The sequence below is a fragment of the Gymnoscopelus microlampas genome (genome assembly GCF_963454915.1).
Source record: "Gymnoscopelus microlampas genome assembly, chromosome: 9".
In the NCBI taxonomy this organism is placed as follows: domain Eukaryota; kingdom Metazoa; phylum Chordata; class Actinopteri; order Myctophiformes; family Myctophidae; genus Gymnoscopelus; species Gymnoscopelus microlampas.
In genome coordinates this window covers 32751554-32767191 of record NC_139946.1, presented here as the reverse complement: position 1 = coordinate 32767191, position 15638 = coordinate 32751554, and the positions used below count along the sequence as shown (strand labels likewise).

Here is a 15638-nt window from a genome sequence, read left to right as displayed (position 1 = left end):
ATTTAAAACAATTATTTGTGTTGTACCCTTCAAGCTATTTTGATCTGTATAAAAACAGCTTGACAGATGATTAAAGACAACCTCTAGATATTTCTAGAGGTTGTCTTTAATTATCTGTCAACCTGTTTTAGTTTTTTTATCCAACTGGCATTCATAATGAAAAAGTTGAAAACTATGTTCAATGAACATTTGTACAATGTGGGGTTGCACCTTGGTGTTCCCTTTCTGGAGGGTTGAAAAAACAAGAAGCATAGATTGACACTGGACAATGTTTTGTTTACTGGGTGTCACATACTATTTACCACCAGCTCCGCTATTTTTGGCCGTATACTTAAAATGCTGTTACCCCATTGTACAGTGGGGTGTGGACCACCCCCACAGTCACAGCAGGTGTGACTCATCATCCTAAAAGTGAACTGAATGGCTAACCATTGACTGGGTGTTTAGAATTACAATGAATATGCAGAGTACATGATGCACCCAATTAAAAACATTTTTTAATGATGATTTCTGATGACTGTTTGACAGTTGTAATGTTTTATATGATATTGTTACCACTGGAAGAATTTAGTTTTGCAGTGTAATTATTTATTTTATTTCATCTTGTTTTTGTATTTGTGAATGAGACGTTTTGATTGATTGATTGATGTATTTTATTTAGTAAGACATGAGAACAACAGTACATGGAAGTACAAATTCACAATACAAGGTCTACTAAATTGGAAGACTCATTAAGCACTGAGCTTGTTTAAGATGAGATCCCCATGCACACAAATCATGATGAGAACTGGGTGGGAGTGAACTACCATATATCTTATTGGTTTGTTTTATTTCAAAAAGGGAAATCAATAAACATGACTCAGTACAGCTAGGCTATAGAAGTGATAATTTAAAGATGCAATCCATAAGTTTCACATCCTACCCTGGATTCGAACCTTGGTCAAGTTTGATGGGTAGAACCAGCGATGGAAAAAGTACTCACATGTTTGACTTAAGTAAAAGTATCAATACTGCAATGTAGATATACTCTGTTACAATTAAAAGTCCTATATTTCAAAAGTACTTGAGTAAAAGTGCAAAAGTGTTGGCATCACAATGTACTAAAAGTACCAAAAGTAAAAGTACTCATTGTGCAGAATTTTCCCATTTCACAAGTTCAAAATGTATTAAAATCTTTGGAAAATAGCAGATCCACAAACTCACAATGCATCGCAACGCATGGTGAGCTTGTGGATCTGCAATTTTCAAATGGCCGAAATGTACAGTATATAGGGCTGGTGTACAGTATGTGTTGTAATAATAATCAAAATCTACAAAGTAACTTGTAACGTAAAGTTTTCATGTAATTGTAGTGGAGTAAGAGTACAATATTTGACTCTGAGATGTAGTGGAGTAGAAGTAAAAGTATTGTAAATACTGAAGAAAGTAAAAAATGCCTCAAAATTGTACTTAAGTACAGTACTGAGTACATGTACTGTCCTTAGTTACTTTACACCACTGGATCAAACTTCTCTATACAAACGCTCTATACTAGTGTTTTTTTTTCTGTTAATGTGGGGAAAGCTTTCGCTGAAAATAGCACATTGACAAGCTCACAACGCAACGTGTTAAGCTTGTCGATCTGCTATTTTCAGCGAAAGCTTTCCCCGATACGGATGCTGGGGTTTAAGTGGTCAAAAATGGTTTAAAGAAATAAGGATTTTTTAAATTATTATTATTATTTCAACCTGCAAATTCTGCACTTTGACTAATCTGCTTGTGTAAGCACCATTCAGTTCCCCAAGTGATGGGTGACGTCACCGTTCTAAATTTACACCATGACTTGTTGAGAATATGATTTCAGTAGAGCGACAGAAATATAAGTCTTTGTGGTGATGATTGAAAGGGAACTGATGCTACATGCTCATGTGTTATCCTGAGGTCAGTCGTCCAGAAGTTAGTATCTTTGTCACAGAAATGTGAGTCTCATGCATGCCATCTTCATTCTTCTGCTTAAAAAAGATCGTGCCTGGAGAAACGTGCCTGGTATGTACAGTATGACCCTGAACTGACAGATGTCAAAAATGGAGAACTCATAGGCGAATGTTCAACTAGTATTTATGGGTCAATTGTAAACATCAGAGATATCTTTGGAGAGTAATGTGTGATATGTATTTGGCTGTGGACCCCTATTGACAAGACTTGGTGCCAAAATAAAGTACAATCAAATAGGATTTATGTGTTTAAACTGTTTGCTGGGGGGACCCAACACCCTCAATAACCCCTTATACAGTCATTAGCACAGTCGTTGCTAATGTGTCTCGGGTACTTATTCTGCCTAGTAACAGTGGGGAAATAGTCACGCGTTGTTGAGCGAACTTGGGCATGCTATAGATTGCTTGGAACGCATATCTTGCCTTGAGAGAACAGCATGGCTGTATTTAAAGCAGTACTATGTACTATGTATACAAACATGATATGATGATGATGTTAATTATAGCAACGCTATTTACACAGTAAATGCTGGAGGTCAGATGTATGGTTGTATGTGCTGCTGGTATTTGTGCATGGCCTAAAAGCTCAGACGCATGTCTTGGTAAAGGAGCCGACAATAGTCCTGAAAAACAAGAGATTTATTTTTTACTCTCTCTCTCTCTGACTACCAAAGGCTACCTCAACCTACTGGTTGAGGGGTGAAAGGCTCCCTACTCTTTCACCCCTCCCCAAGTCAACATCCCTGGCAGGTGAAGTGAAAATTCTCAGCACCACCCAAAGTAAAGAATCTTTGCCTGATCGCCTTTCGTCAAGACTGCCAGTGACTTGTACACCGGGACAGGCGGACACAGATATAGCAGCAGCTGGTGCAATAGGGTCCCACACACTCACAGACGCACAGTCTGCTATTGCTGTGGCTGAGTCACACACACACTCTCTCTCAGTGTGGATAACTGTAGCTACTAAACCAAAGGAGCCCCAAGGCCATATAGTCAAAATGGAAGATAAGGCTGTTCCAATTCCAAAAACACTGGAAGATAAAGCTGTTTCAATTCCAGAAACACCGGAAGATGCGGCGAGTTCAGAATATCCTGAAGCACCAACCAACATTTTGCTCCAAGCTCAGCAAGCTCACCAAGCCATGAAAGACCGCTGGAAAGGGGCCGATGCTGAGATGGGTAAACACAGCATGTCCTTCCATCTGCAACACACCCTGAGGAATGAGTTCTTTGCCAGCTACCTATACCTCCTGGAGAAGACCCCCATTGGTAAGAAGAGAGACCAGACATTTTATAACGTAAAGAATTCAAATGTTATTATATTGTTTTCTCAATGCTCTATTTTATTACAAGGCAATGTGGGGGGAATCAGTGGTAGCACTAGAATAACTCTGCCGGGTAAGTTGTAGGATGTGTTGTCTTACCTATTGTAAAGACAGGTAAATACATCCACACAAAAAGGAACGTAGATTACCTACAAAAATCTCATATTTCTGCATACAGGCTAGATATTTTTGCTATTCTTGTTACCAGTGGGAAATGCAACTCCATAATCATCATACCTGTAGAGTATCAGCAGAGTTCCTGCATAAAGATATCATGACAATAATGTGTATGTAAATGTCATGTTTCATTTATAAGTATTGGAATTCTTCTAACTTAAGCTGCTTTAATGCAGCCAATTTTGTGACTATTATGAAAATGAACTGTGCATTGACATGCACTATAGATACATCTCTGCAGGAAAGAATACTGCATGTTGACGGTGCATAGACTGCAAAGTCAATCATAGCCAATCGGAATGGTGTGAAAATCTGACTGATACATCTTGATCACATGACTCCAGAGATTATGTGTACCGGTTTGAGTTTTGGACAAAATTTGCAGGGGTAGTTGCAAAAAGTGTGTTTTGAAGAAAAATGGCAGAAAATCTAGTCTGGCACAAATGGCCAGGAAAGGGAGTTGTGTCATGATACAAGGAATCCAGGGGTTCAAGAGTTATAGGCCAAAACGTGAAGTGGGTTCTAATAGCACCACCATGAGGCCAATTTTTTTTAAATGGGTTGATGGTTTTTCCTTGGCCTACTGGGAGTTTTCGTGCAAAGTTTCACGGGTATCGGACGCTGCATTCATGATTTGTGCGACTTCATGCAAAACGGGTCTCTCCCGCAAACTTTGAAAGCGCATCATGGGAACGTTTTGATTGTACGACCTACAGTTCAAGAGTTATCCGCCAAATGGTGTACCTGTCCTGTTATAGCGCCACCATGAGACCGATTTGAAGAATTTGGGGTACACTGGTGAATTAACTGCTCATAGACACTGACACACTGACACCCACATATACAGACAGACAGGAGCAAAACTATACGGTATACATAGTCTCCAGTCTTCGGCCGCCCGGCCTGGTGGAAACAATTACTTGCGGACCATAGTAGATAGGTGTACGTGACATTGCCTATTTCACTTAAAGCATGCTCAGGATATGTCAAGAATGTGGTGACGTCTTTAATTTGTCCTTTGACATATTCAGTTTTGATGGACATCACATACGTAAATAGGTGGCTGGCTGAAGAAGACTGACCTTCTGACCACTAACTTGATCCAGTGGGTAGCATTTCAAACATGAAAGAACTAAATCATGTCAGAAAGTAGGATTCATGACAAGAGCTTCAAAGCCAAATTATTCACTAACCGCAGCTTTAACTCTTTAACGATTATGCAAAATGAAATTAATCCTTTATGTCTTCATGAGTGTTCAACCAGACATTGACATGGAACCATTGTCACTGAAAGATATAAAAAATAATGCAACTATACCCCTAATACAAACTGATAAAAGAATAATTAAGCAATTCAGGTGGACATAATGAATAATAGGAGCATAAGCACAAAGTAATCTTGTTCAAGCAGATAGATGGTCAGAAGGTCAGCTTCGAGAGGTTAAAGGGATAGTGTCATCAGATTGGCACATCTTTGGCAAAGAAGTGCCAGACACACTCTCTCACACGTTTCCCTGCTTCGTGGTCTTTCTCTGCACTTCTATATTTAGCAAGGCTCTCCCTCTGAGAGGCTTGCTATGAGGTCACACGACTGCCATTGGCAGTCCTTCTAGTGCCTATCTTGTATCAAAATCTACTCTGTCTGTGCCAAACTTGACACCTTGAGATATTTCACCGCAGAATGAGGGGTTGAAATGGAAAGTTCTTGGTATGTTCTGATTGTCCAGTTTTACTTCTTGATTGCCTGGAGGCGTCAAAATCCCCTTCTTGGATTTCGGCCCTATGTTATAGTCCATATGTTTATAATGCTGAGGAGCCATGGTTAAAATGAAACTCATGGAGGGAGTGCATTCCGTCATGGATTCTGCCACTGCACATCCTTGACGAGCAAACACATGTTCCCCTGTGACACCCCATCTCCTCTCTCTCTCTCTCTCTCCCTCTCTCGCTCTCTCTCTCTCTTACACACACACACACGCACACGCACACGCGCACGCACACACGCGAGCGCACGCACGCGCGCACGCACGCACAAACACGCGCACAGAAACACAGGAAAGTGTTAAGCCTGTAGCAATGTGATTTCAGTCTAAAGGGATACATTTTTATGAGAGGTCCCAGGGAGACAAAAGAAAAAACCTGTAGTTTAGTGTCAGGTATCAAGTGATTGATAACATTGTCACTCAAGGGACTGTGGTCTTATACATCATATAATACAGCAGTGTCGTTGTTGTTTTTGCTTCATAAGAAAGTAGGTAGCTGATATATTGCACTTTTACCTTAGTGCTAGGTATGCTCTTAGTTGCTTGTTTTAGAAGAGAATGCACTTAAGACTTCTGGTGATTATTCTGCAAATGTCTGGAAACCTGCCCAAAAATCAGGAGTGAAACATTGGAATATCTACCAACAAACTACCATGGACTTTAACAGTAAAGACAAACAAACTGAGATCTCTCAACAAAAGGACTGAAGTTTCTTCAAATAAGGATCCCTCTCATTTCATCTGGACTGAATAGCCCTTAACATAAGAGTGTTAACTTTACCAGAAATGTACTCATTTAATGTATATGTGATGCCCAACATGACCTAACTTGCTCTAAGAAAAAAGAATAAAAAGAAAGTAAAAAAAAAAAAAAGACTTCTGGTGATTAGTAGTTTTCTTGCCTACCTATGTTGAATGCACTTATTGTAACGCTTTGGATAAAAGCTTCTGCTAAATTACTGTAATGTAATAAGAGTATGGATCATTGCATCTTGCCAACTTCACAATAAACATAACCTTTGACTTTTATTAAGCTCTGCAGTAACCTAAGAACAGGAATGGCCAACAGTGAAGATGAATATCATAAAACACTTGTTGCCTGCCCTCATAACAGCTGATCAGAGGGTTAGAATGACAAAATGCTCCCTTATTTATAGTTGCTTAATTATGTGATGGGATTGTAAACACTGATCCTCTTCATAACTGTTTCCCCAGTGCCATAAAAAACATGGTTGTTGTTCTAGGCAGGGCTGGATTAACACCTCTCAGTGCCCATGGGCACTGGAACTGCAATGGGCCCCCCGCCTCATGCGCCCGTGCGCGGGTGCCCAATTTCGCAAAGCGCGCGTGCGAGAAAAAAATTGCCATTTGACATAATTTATTTATTTCATTCGTAATAGATAACTGCAAAATGGGGATTTTTTTGATTTTTTTTGTGCCCCCTGATGCCCAGGTGCCCCTGGGCACGTGCCCAAAGTGCCCATATGGTAGATCCGGCCCTGGTTCTAGGCTGGGGAAAGTTATTTTCAACATACACAGATGATTCATTACCTGCTACCCTACACCCCCACATGTCGCCCTCTTCTGTCCATCCTTTGTTCTGTGTCCTCTTCTGTCCTAACAATTAAACTGTCTGTCTGTCTTTCTCCCAACAGTCAAGCTGTTTCCAGTCACCTGCGAGTACATCAAGGGTGAGAAACAGTTCTACTACCGCGCTCAGAAATTCTATGAGGATGTGCCTGCCTCAGAGGAGGGCATGATGGGAGATTTCGTGGAGATCTCCAACGTTGATCTGGAAGGCTCCAGGCAGTTTCTGAAGAGGTTTGTGGTGAGTTTAAAGCAGGGGTAACATTCCTAAAAACACTTAACATGTATCAAAGCACTAAAATACAATAAGAAAATGTGTCTTCCTCTTTCCTCATGCACACGTGGTAGGCTACTGCTGTGGCAGCTCACTACTGTATATCCATATCAATGTCCACTGTATCTTTCTACTCAGAGATCAAATATCATCTGCAAGGAGTCCTCAATATAGCACAGAGTGGCATGTCTGGGTGAACTCCTAAGCAGAGGTTAGTGTTGTAGGTCATTTGTAGGTCATAGATTTGGGGGCGGCAGTGGCTCAGGATGTAGAGCGGCCGCTTGCAAACCGGAAGGTTTCCCAGTTTGAACCCGGGCTCCCCCAGAGTTAGTGTCGAAGTGTCCTTGAGCGAGACACTGAACACCTAATTGCTCCCGATGAGCAGGTTGGTGCCTTGCATGGTTTCCTCAGCCATGTGTGTGTGAATGTAATGCACAACCATTGTAAAGCACCTTGGATAAATGTACCTATATAAATGCACCATTTACCATTTATAGATGCAAAAAGCTGTTTCCTTTATGTTAACTACAATATATAGGTGGACAGCATTATATATTTTGTGACTCACCTCCACCCTTTCTGCAGTTAATTTTTAAATAAATAGAGAAAATACTTTTCATGTTCTGGTCTGACAGTGTCCTTTATCAACAACACTATTAGCCAGAACAGGAAAGTGAACTGAGATATTACTATCATTATCATCATTATCATTACTATTACACACCAAAAACAGCAAAAAAATCAACAACAAAACCCAATACAGCTGCTGCCAATATATTCTTGAGTCTAGTCATCAGGGGACAAATTCTGTGTCTTCTGGACCGTTGGCGTAGCGGTCCAAGCACCTAGGCCAATGTAGCCTGACAGCCCGTCGCTGGTTCGAGTCCCGATACCAATGGCCTTTGTTGTGTCTCACCCCCCATCTCTCTTTCCCCATTTCCTGTCAGCCTACTGCCCTATCTATAATAAAGGCATAAGATGCCCAAAAATAAATCTTCCATATTCCAGAAAAGATTGCCAGGTACGGTTAAATTTATCACATGAAGCCCTTAAGTCTTTAATCCTCCCATTCACACTAGGAGGAGTGACATGTTTCCACTTGAGTAATATCAGGCGTCTGGCCAGTAGTGAGGAGAAGGCTACCACCCGTTGTATGTCTAATGTATAGTGTAATGTAAACATTTAAGCTGATAAATGGGCACACTCCAGATTGGCTGAAATTGGCAACCCACCTGAAAATGTATTTTTTGTTTATTAAACAGCTGGAAAGATGGGGAGACCCTTGTTACTGAACAAACACTCTATAGCAATGATTACTATCAGAATAGTGCTTTAACCTAACCAAAAAAATATCACTTACACTACCTTTAAGTAAAGTTAAACGTGGATATAACCTGTATCCTCTGATTTTTATTTAATACCTGTTAGCAATGTAGCTAATACTTGTTCTGGGATAGTTCCAATGAGTAATAATCTTGCGCAGTTATATTCTGTGGAATACGGAGAGTCGGAGACACCCAAGCATTCTCTATGATTAAGCGAGCATGGTGATTAACGCAAGCAGCACACATATCTAGTTAGATTTATATCATTACAAAACCTTCAGTAATGTTCATAGCTAAATACATCAGTTTTATAGAGTGTGTGTGCGTGCGTGCGTGGTGCATAGTAATGGTTGTGTGAATGTAGGTTACTGAGCATTATGGGCATCATGCCAATTCAGGAGAATGTGTTTGACCTAGACAGGTTATTTATAGGGTCACTTCAGAGAGACCTAATAATAAGCTACAAGCATCTGGATGTTAAAAGGAAAGGAAATACGTGAAGTACTGTAGTTGGTGGGAAGCCTAGCCTCTAATGCTAATGTAAACACAACCAGCCCAAATTTAACTGTTCCGATGACAAAATCACGGCTGTATCGTGTTCACAATCCACTGCCCAGTGCCTGGAGATTGGCACCTCTCTGTCCTGAAATACTGTTGGATCTGTCAATCATAGTGACCTTGACAGTTACAGACACTAATTAGAACCATACATGCACGCTCGTTGCAGCACATATGTTACAACACATAACCTTGCAAGGCCTTCTGTAATCCCATTCCAGTCAGGGAAACGTCAAGGGGTTTCTAGTTTGTGGATATTTGTCTCCGTCATCAGCATATCATCTGACATGTCAAACAGAACTCTGCAACAACATACAGTCTTGATGAGATGATCCTTTGAAATGGTATACAGTGTTGCATGCTACAAGGTTTGAGTTGTCTCCCTAGGCACAGGTCCACCTGTTTTCTAGAGACACCATGTCCTTGTTGAGTTTAGACATCCAAAATTCAGTTTCACCAGGCCAGAAAGGTGTGCGCGTGTGTGCGTGTGTGCGTGCGTGCGTGCGTGTGCGTGTGCGTGTGCGCGTGTGTGCGTGTGTGTGTGTGTGTGTGTTTGTTCCAAAATATGCTTCTTAGAATCTTAAAAAAGATCATCTTGTGACTGCTGGGTATACACTGTATGTATACGATATATATATTGTATAATATGGTATTAAGATGTTTGTTGCGTTCAGATATAATGTGTGATGTGCACCTTATTGTTTCATTGTATGGTCTAACTTTATCACATATATTACCTATGTGTGGCATTGCAGCAAGTCAAAAAACATTATTGGATGGATAGCCTGGGTATGTCATGGCAGGATTGCGTTAATTAAAATCTATACTAAGCGTAGGCGTATATGTGTTGATAATGTGTTTTTAGATGAGGTGTAATCCAGGTGTAATACTGGAGCGTAAAGCTGTTTGCCTATAGGGCCGGATTAACACAGTGTGGCGACCTAGGATGACTACACTTTAAGTGGCCCACTCCCCCAACTGTACACGTAAAAACAGGAAATTTACTATCATGGCTTAAAGACCATAGATTTACAAACGTGTTGCTTAAGGACAGGCTCACCACACACACAGTAAAGTGTCCCAAACTGGGTGGAGAATGCGTTAAAAAGACAGTCCACATACAACCTGCCCCACTCTGCCAATCACTTCCCCTAATGGAAAAGTGGCAGAGTGGGGAGGCCAGAGTGGGGAGGCCATCACAAACGAGTACTGTATACAGTGCAGCATACATAGACTATGCAGTATTTGTGGGCTACTTGCACTCCATAGTCTTGCAGACATTATATCCCATAGCCTGGAGGGACAGTGGGTTGGCGGTAATGCATGCACAAAAAATATGAAATAACAAACAGTAGTTGTCGTTCAAACATTCTGGGATTGTCTTTTTTGACCTACTGACAGTGTGTACAAACCGCTTGGAGCCTATAGGTCCAGCAGTTTGCGAGAATAGCTCCGGATTCACGTGTAAATTGTGCATTTACACACACTCTCTCACACACCACGCCCGCACGCACGCACGCACACACACACACAAACGGTGCCAACATTTATAAGCTCTCGTCCGCCTGTGGCTAGCAGAGCTAATAAAAGAATCTGAACAGTAATTGACTGATTAATCGATAATGAACATAATCATTATTTGCAGCCCTAGTGTGCTTGTGTTTGTGTTGCGCACATCAAAGAGAGCATAGTTTCACCACATGCATTTGTGGTTGCTAGTGTTTCCATATGCATGTGTGTGTTTGTGTGTGTGTGTGTGTGTGTGTGTGTGTGTGTGTGTGTGTGTGTGTGTGTGTGTGTGTGTGTGTGTGTGTGTGTGTGTGTGTGTGTGTGTGTGTGTGTGTGTGTGTGTGTGTGTGTGTGTGTGTGTGTGTGTGTGTGTGTGTGTGTGTGTGGGGGGGGGTTGTATGAGTGGACGCGCGTGGATGCGCTGAAGTGAATGGTCCCTGAAGTGAATGGTATACCAAAAACATGCAGAGACTCCACAAATCATGAAATCCTACTTCATCAGAGTGTAGTCAACTGCATATCGTGTTCTACAAACTTCACCATGGCTGCCTTCTATTGGCTCCTAGCTCCTTAACCTGACATCTCCATTAAAAATGAGCACGGTGGGGAGATTTAGAGTGCATCCAGGTTAAACTGAAGTACATGCGCACGGCGCAATATGGCAGTAATTCACCCAAACCAGGAAGCCACCTCTAACAAGCATAGAGTTCCTCAGGGCCCCATCTTTCATACAATCACACAATGGGGCCCCTGACTCCCCCCCCTACTCCGGGGGGGATGAAGTGAAGTCAGAATACAAAATGAAGAGGGAGTAAAAGCAATGTGATTCAAGTTATGCATCTTTTTGTTCTCTCATGTTAAAGTTCACGGTTCCTTGCCCTGAGGTATTGTAGGCGTGCCTGTCGGTGCTCTGCTCTTTGAACTACGGGAGGTCAGACATCTGGCAAGATAGAAAATAAAGAATCAGGCCTTTTGATAACTTACAGTTATTGTAATAACATGCAGCATGAAAACTGACATTTCAATGTACATTTTCATGTGGGCACCATATACGCGTACACATGGTATTTATCCATGGAAACGTTTTATGACACACACCCCTTCTGTTTGTGGACCCCTATAGGGTCCTGGTAAGGCCGGCACACACTGCGCCCTGGACTGCGGCTGTGGCATCGGCCGCGTGTCAAAAGGTGTCCTCCTGCCTGTGTTCGAGAAAATGGAGATGGCCGACATGATGGAGCACTTCCTGCTCCATGCACACGAGGAGTACCTAGGCGATGACGCCGACCGCATCGAGACCATGTACTGCTACAGCCTGCAGGAGTGGACGCCTCCTAAAAAGAGATACGACGTCATCTGGATACAGTGGGTCGCATGTAAGTCTGTGAAGCATTTATTTTGTGCACATGTTTTTTTTATTGTGTCGATGTGCATTTGAAACTCTGAGAAAGAGAGCACATCTAAGTGTACACATGTGTGCCTGAGTGTATTCATAACTTTAGATACAGTACACTGTACATCTTTCCAGTGTTTACATTTCATTTCAGCTCAGAGGTGGCCTTTTCTGTATGAGGGCTTATATTTATTTACAGGTGAGTGTGGAACTATGGAACTATACATTGCAGCTATATGATATAGCTTCAAGCCTACTGTACCTCAGAGTTGCTGCCAGCGGTCCATGCCAATGTGAAAGGGTGGAAGTCCTGACTTACTGCCCGAACCCACATGTCTTATTTTAGACGATACTAGCATTTATTTCTTCTTTTCCTGAAATGAATGAGTGCTCAGAGGCAGGATATTCCAGGTAGCGCCTTTCTTGCCTCATTTGACTTTATTCTCCCCCTCTGCCTCCATCTCCTCCTCCTCTTCCTCCCCCTCTTCATTTCCTCCTCCTCTCCTCTACTCTCAGACAGTCACATGCCCTTCATTTCACAGAGTGAACCCTGTCACACTTTCACCAAGCAAAAGAGTACTTTAGAGAGGGTGCTGTATACTCCTTGTTAGCTTTTATTGCAATTAAGACTTTTGGCTTTTTTGTTTGAACCCAGCTCTCTTAAAAGATCAATTAAAAAGGCACATACTGTGTATCACCATGGCATCTCTTACAAAGCCAGCTGCCATAGTTCAGATCTGATAATTAGTTATGATATAACTATTCATTATTATAACTATTATTATTGTGAATAATAATTCACAATATTATTGTCTCCGCCAGGCCGAAAGGCAGCGGCCGATTGCGTTGACACTTTGCACGCACATTCTCACTACGTTTAGGAACAAATGCCACCCATTTTAACATTATTATAGCACCACCAGGAGGCCGACTTTTGCGAAGCAATTCATTTTACGTATATTACTCCTACATAAAAATGTGAATTGTGATTTTATTTTTGGGGGGTTTATGAGTTAGATTGTTATTTTTTTGTTAAGTTACATTGTGATTTTATTTGTATTGATTTTTATTTGTATTTTGTTTGGCTATTTGGTCATGCATTGTCCCTGTCTCCCCTGTCTCCACAGGCCACCTAACTGACAAGGACCTGATGAACTTCCTGTTCCGCTGCAAGAGGAGCCTGCGTCCCAACGGTGTCATCATCCTTAAGGACAACATGGCACGACTGGGCGCCAAACTGGACACTATTGATAGCAGCATCATCCGTCACCTGGACATCATGCGGTGCATCATCGCCAAGGCCGGCCTGGAGGTGTTGGCCGTAGAGAGGCAGGAGGGCTTACCAGAATCCATGGTTCCTGTCTGGATGATCGCCATGGTGCCGATGAAGGAGACGGAGAAGGAGAAGAAGAAGAAGTGAATGAGATCATCAAGTCAGGGGTTAGGATATTGCACTGTAAAAATGAAATAGTAGCTTATTATTGGCTCAAACTGAAGACTTTTAAAAGGGAAATTCACCCTAAAACAGATTTCACATTTTATACTGTTAGAGCCTCTTTGTACATACGATACAATTGTAAGATACTGTACCGTACCGTACCATATGATGCCATGCCATATGATCTACGGTACAAGACCATCAGAAATATCACACAATGCAACTTTAATGAGGATCAGTTCAATTGTGATTGAGGAACAAATCTTTCCAAACCTGTAAACAAGAGAGCGGGCAGCATACTTCTTGCGGAAACAAAGTTTGTCGAGGTCTTTAGAACAAAATGACATGATTGCGGAGAAAACGAACACACAGATTCCCTTGCCGAATATTTTTTTCTTGCAAAAACCACATTGAGTATAAAACAATTTCATCCGCAGAGAACTTCTTCGGTTTTGGCATGCCAAAAAAGATTTTACTTCTTTTGAAGTATACTGCCCGCATTATTGATGTCAGAGAACAGACAAAGCCTGGAGTCCCTGAGTAATTTATTTTTTTACTCTGAGAGACCAGTGTTCAAGTGTACCATTCTGGCTTAAGTAGGATTTCCTCTTTAAACTAAATATTTTCCCTTGTTTTTTAAGTAAAACCAAACTGTTTTACTGTGAATAACAGATAATTTATTATGTATATTTTTGTATTCTAATTACACAACAAATAATTCTGGACATTTAATCAAATATAATCAATAAGAATCATGGCAGATTTATGTAAAACCTTGTTACTTATATTGCTGAATAGTGCTGTTTTCTTTTTACATTTGATTTGGAGGGGGTGTACACACTATTTTGTGTATAGCCTATTCTGGTACTTTATGTGTACTTATGTGACTGTTATAACAAAAATAGCTAATTTAAAAGCTCACATCAAGATTGTAGATCTGCTATTTTCATTAGGTGACACTGGCGCACAATTAACTTTAAATCGAGCATAAAAACAGCTTTGCTTCAGTTGGTCAGCTGTACATAGTCATGTTGTTTTTACATAAGCACTGTATGTATTATATATTTGCCTGTAATATTGCAAATTCATAGACATAGTCTTTTTTATATTATCTGTACTTACAGTATGTGTGGTGTCTTTCACACAGTTTTAGATGACAAGATTTTAATCAGTCATTTTAGCTGATACGCTAAGTTGTCGTATAGGCTATGTTGCAGTATTTCTCAACTGTAGAAACTCCCAATATTTTTTCTAAACCAGAAAAGACTTTGGAGTACGAGTCTTTGGAACAATGACAGCACAATTTGGTGGATGATGTATTTGATTTAATTAAATTCAACTGAAGAAGTCTCTCTTAACTGGTGACATTGTCTTTCAATTTCAGGGCTTGGCTCACAACGAATGAGGCTCTACAAAATGTCTCAGTGTAATTGCCAACTCAGCAAGCATATGGATCTAGTTTTATGATTTTTGAAATGTTCTTTCATAAATGATGTTTCTCATCTTGTGTTCCAAACAAAGGCTAATAGGATTTAAGATGGGTAATCACCGTTGGCCATTATAATCAAGCCAGGAACATAAAGACTGACCAATTTTCTCCAAATATTCCTACAGTTCTGCCCATCCACGTCCCCGACGACTACTACGCTGCAATCGTCCACAGAGAGAACTAAAAAACTAAAAAGATAATTGAGATCCTCTCAAATGGTTATGATAATTGTCCTAAGTATTATTATTTTCTTCAAACTAACAGTAGAAGCAGCACATTGTTTAGGTTAATGACTTTCAGCTGGGCCCCTGAGGTGGATGGGGGGTGATTATTTCCTGGTTTTGACAGACAGTGCCTGCTTTCATATCTGCCTTGGCTCCAGTTCAGGCCTGTCAGATGTTGTCTGCATAAAACACATCCAGGAGTCGCCTCAAATATTCAGCATTTGCGTGCGTAAGCGCTCGACGGGAATGGTGGGCCCGGACCCTAGGAGAGTGGAGAGCAGTTGTTCCTCCCTGAGCTTCTATGAAAGGATAGTTTGTCAATGAGTGGCCTGGCCCCTGAAAAAGTACAAAATCATCAAAGTGCTGAAGGCACGATGGCGTGAGATGATCTCTGCGGCACGTTGCTCTCGTCAGAATGAGTCTTTTGAGATGTGAATGGACCATACACATTTTCCACATCCCATATGAATTAAAGATCAAAATGCCCCAAACTTAAACTTGTAGGTATTTTTTTCTCCTTTGGTAAATAGCAGCCAAATGTGCTGTCACCTTTTCAGGAGTGGTTAGCGTCGCTGACAGTCAAGGCTATCATTTCTAATACTTC

General features: G+C 41.1%; 1 protein-coding gene across 1 annotated transcript; it reads left to right on the top strand.

The window, feature by feature from the left end:
* Window positions 1-2830: 2830 nt before the first annotated feature.
* ntmt2 (N-terminal Xaa-Pro-Lys N-methyltransferase) lies at window positions 2831-14673 on the top strand. Its single transcript, XM_084066731.1, has 4 exons — window positions 2831-3242; window positions 6893-7065; window positions 11614-11866; window positions 13011-14673. Exons 1-4 carry the CDS (start codon window positions 2972-2974, stop codon window positions 13301-13303), a joined length of 990 nt encoding a protein of 329 aa, XP_083922857.1. The 5' UTR covers window positions 2831-2971; the 3' UTR covers window positions 13304-14673.
* The last annotated feature ends 965 nt before the right edge of the window (window positions 14674-15638 follow it).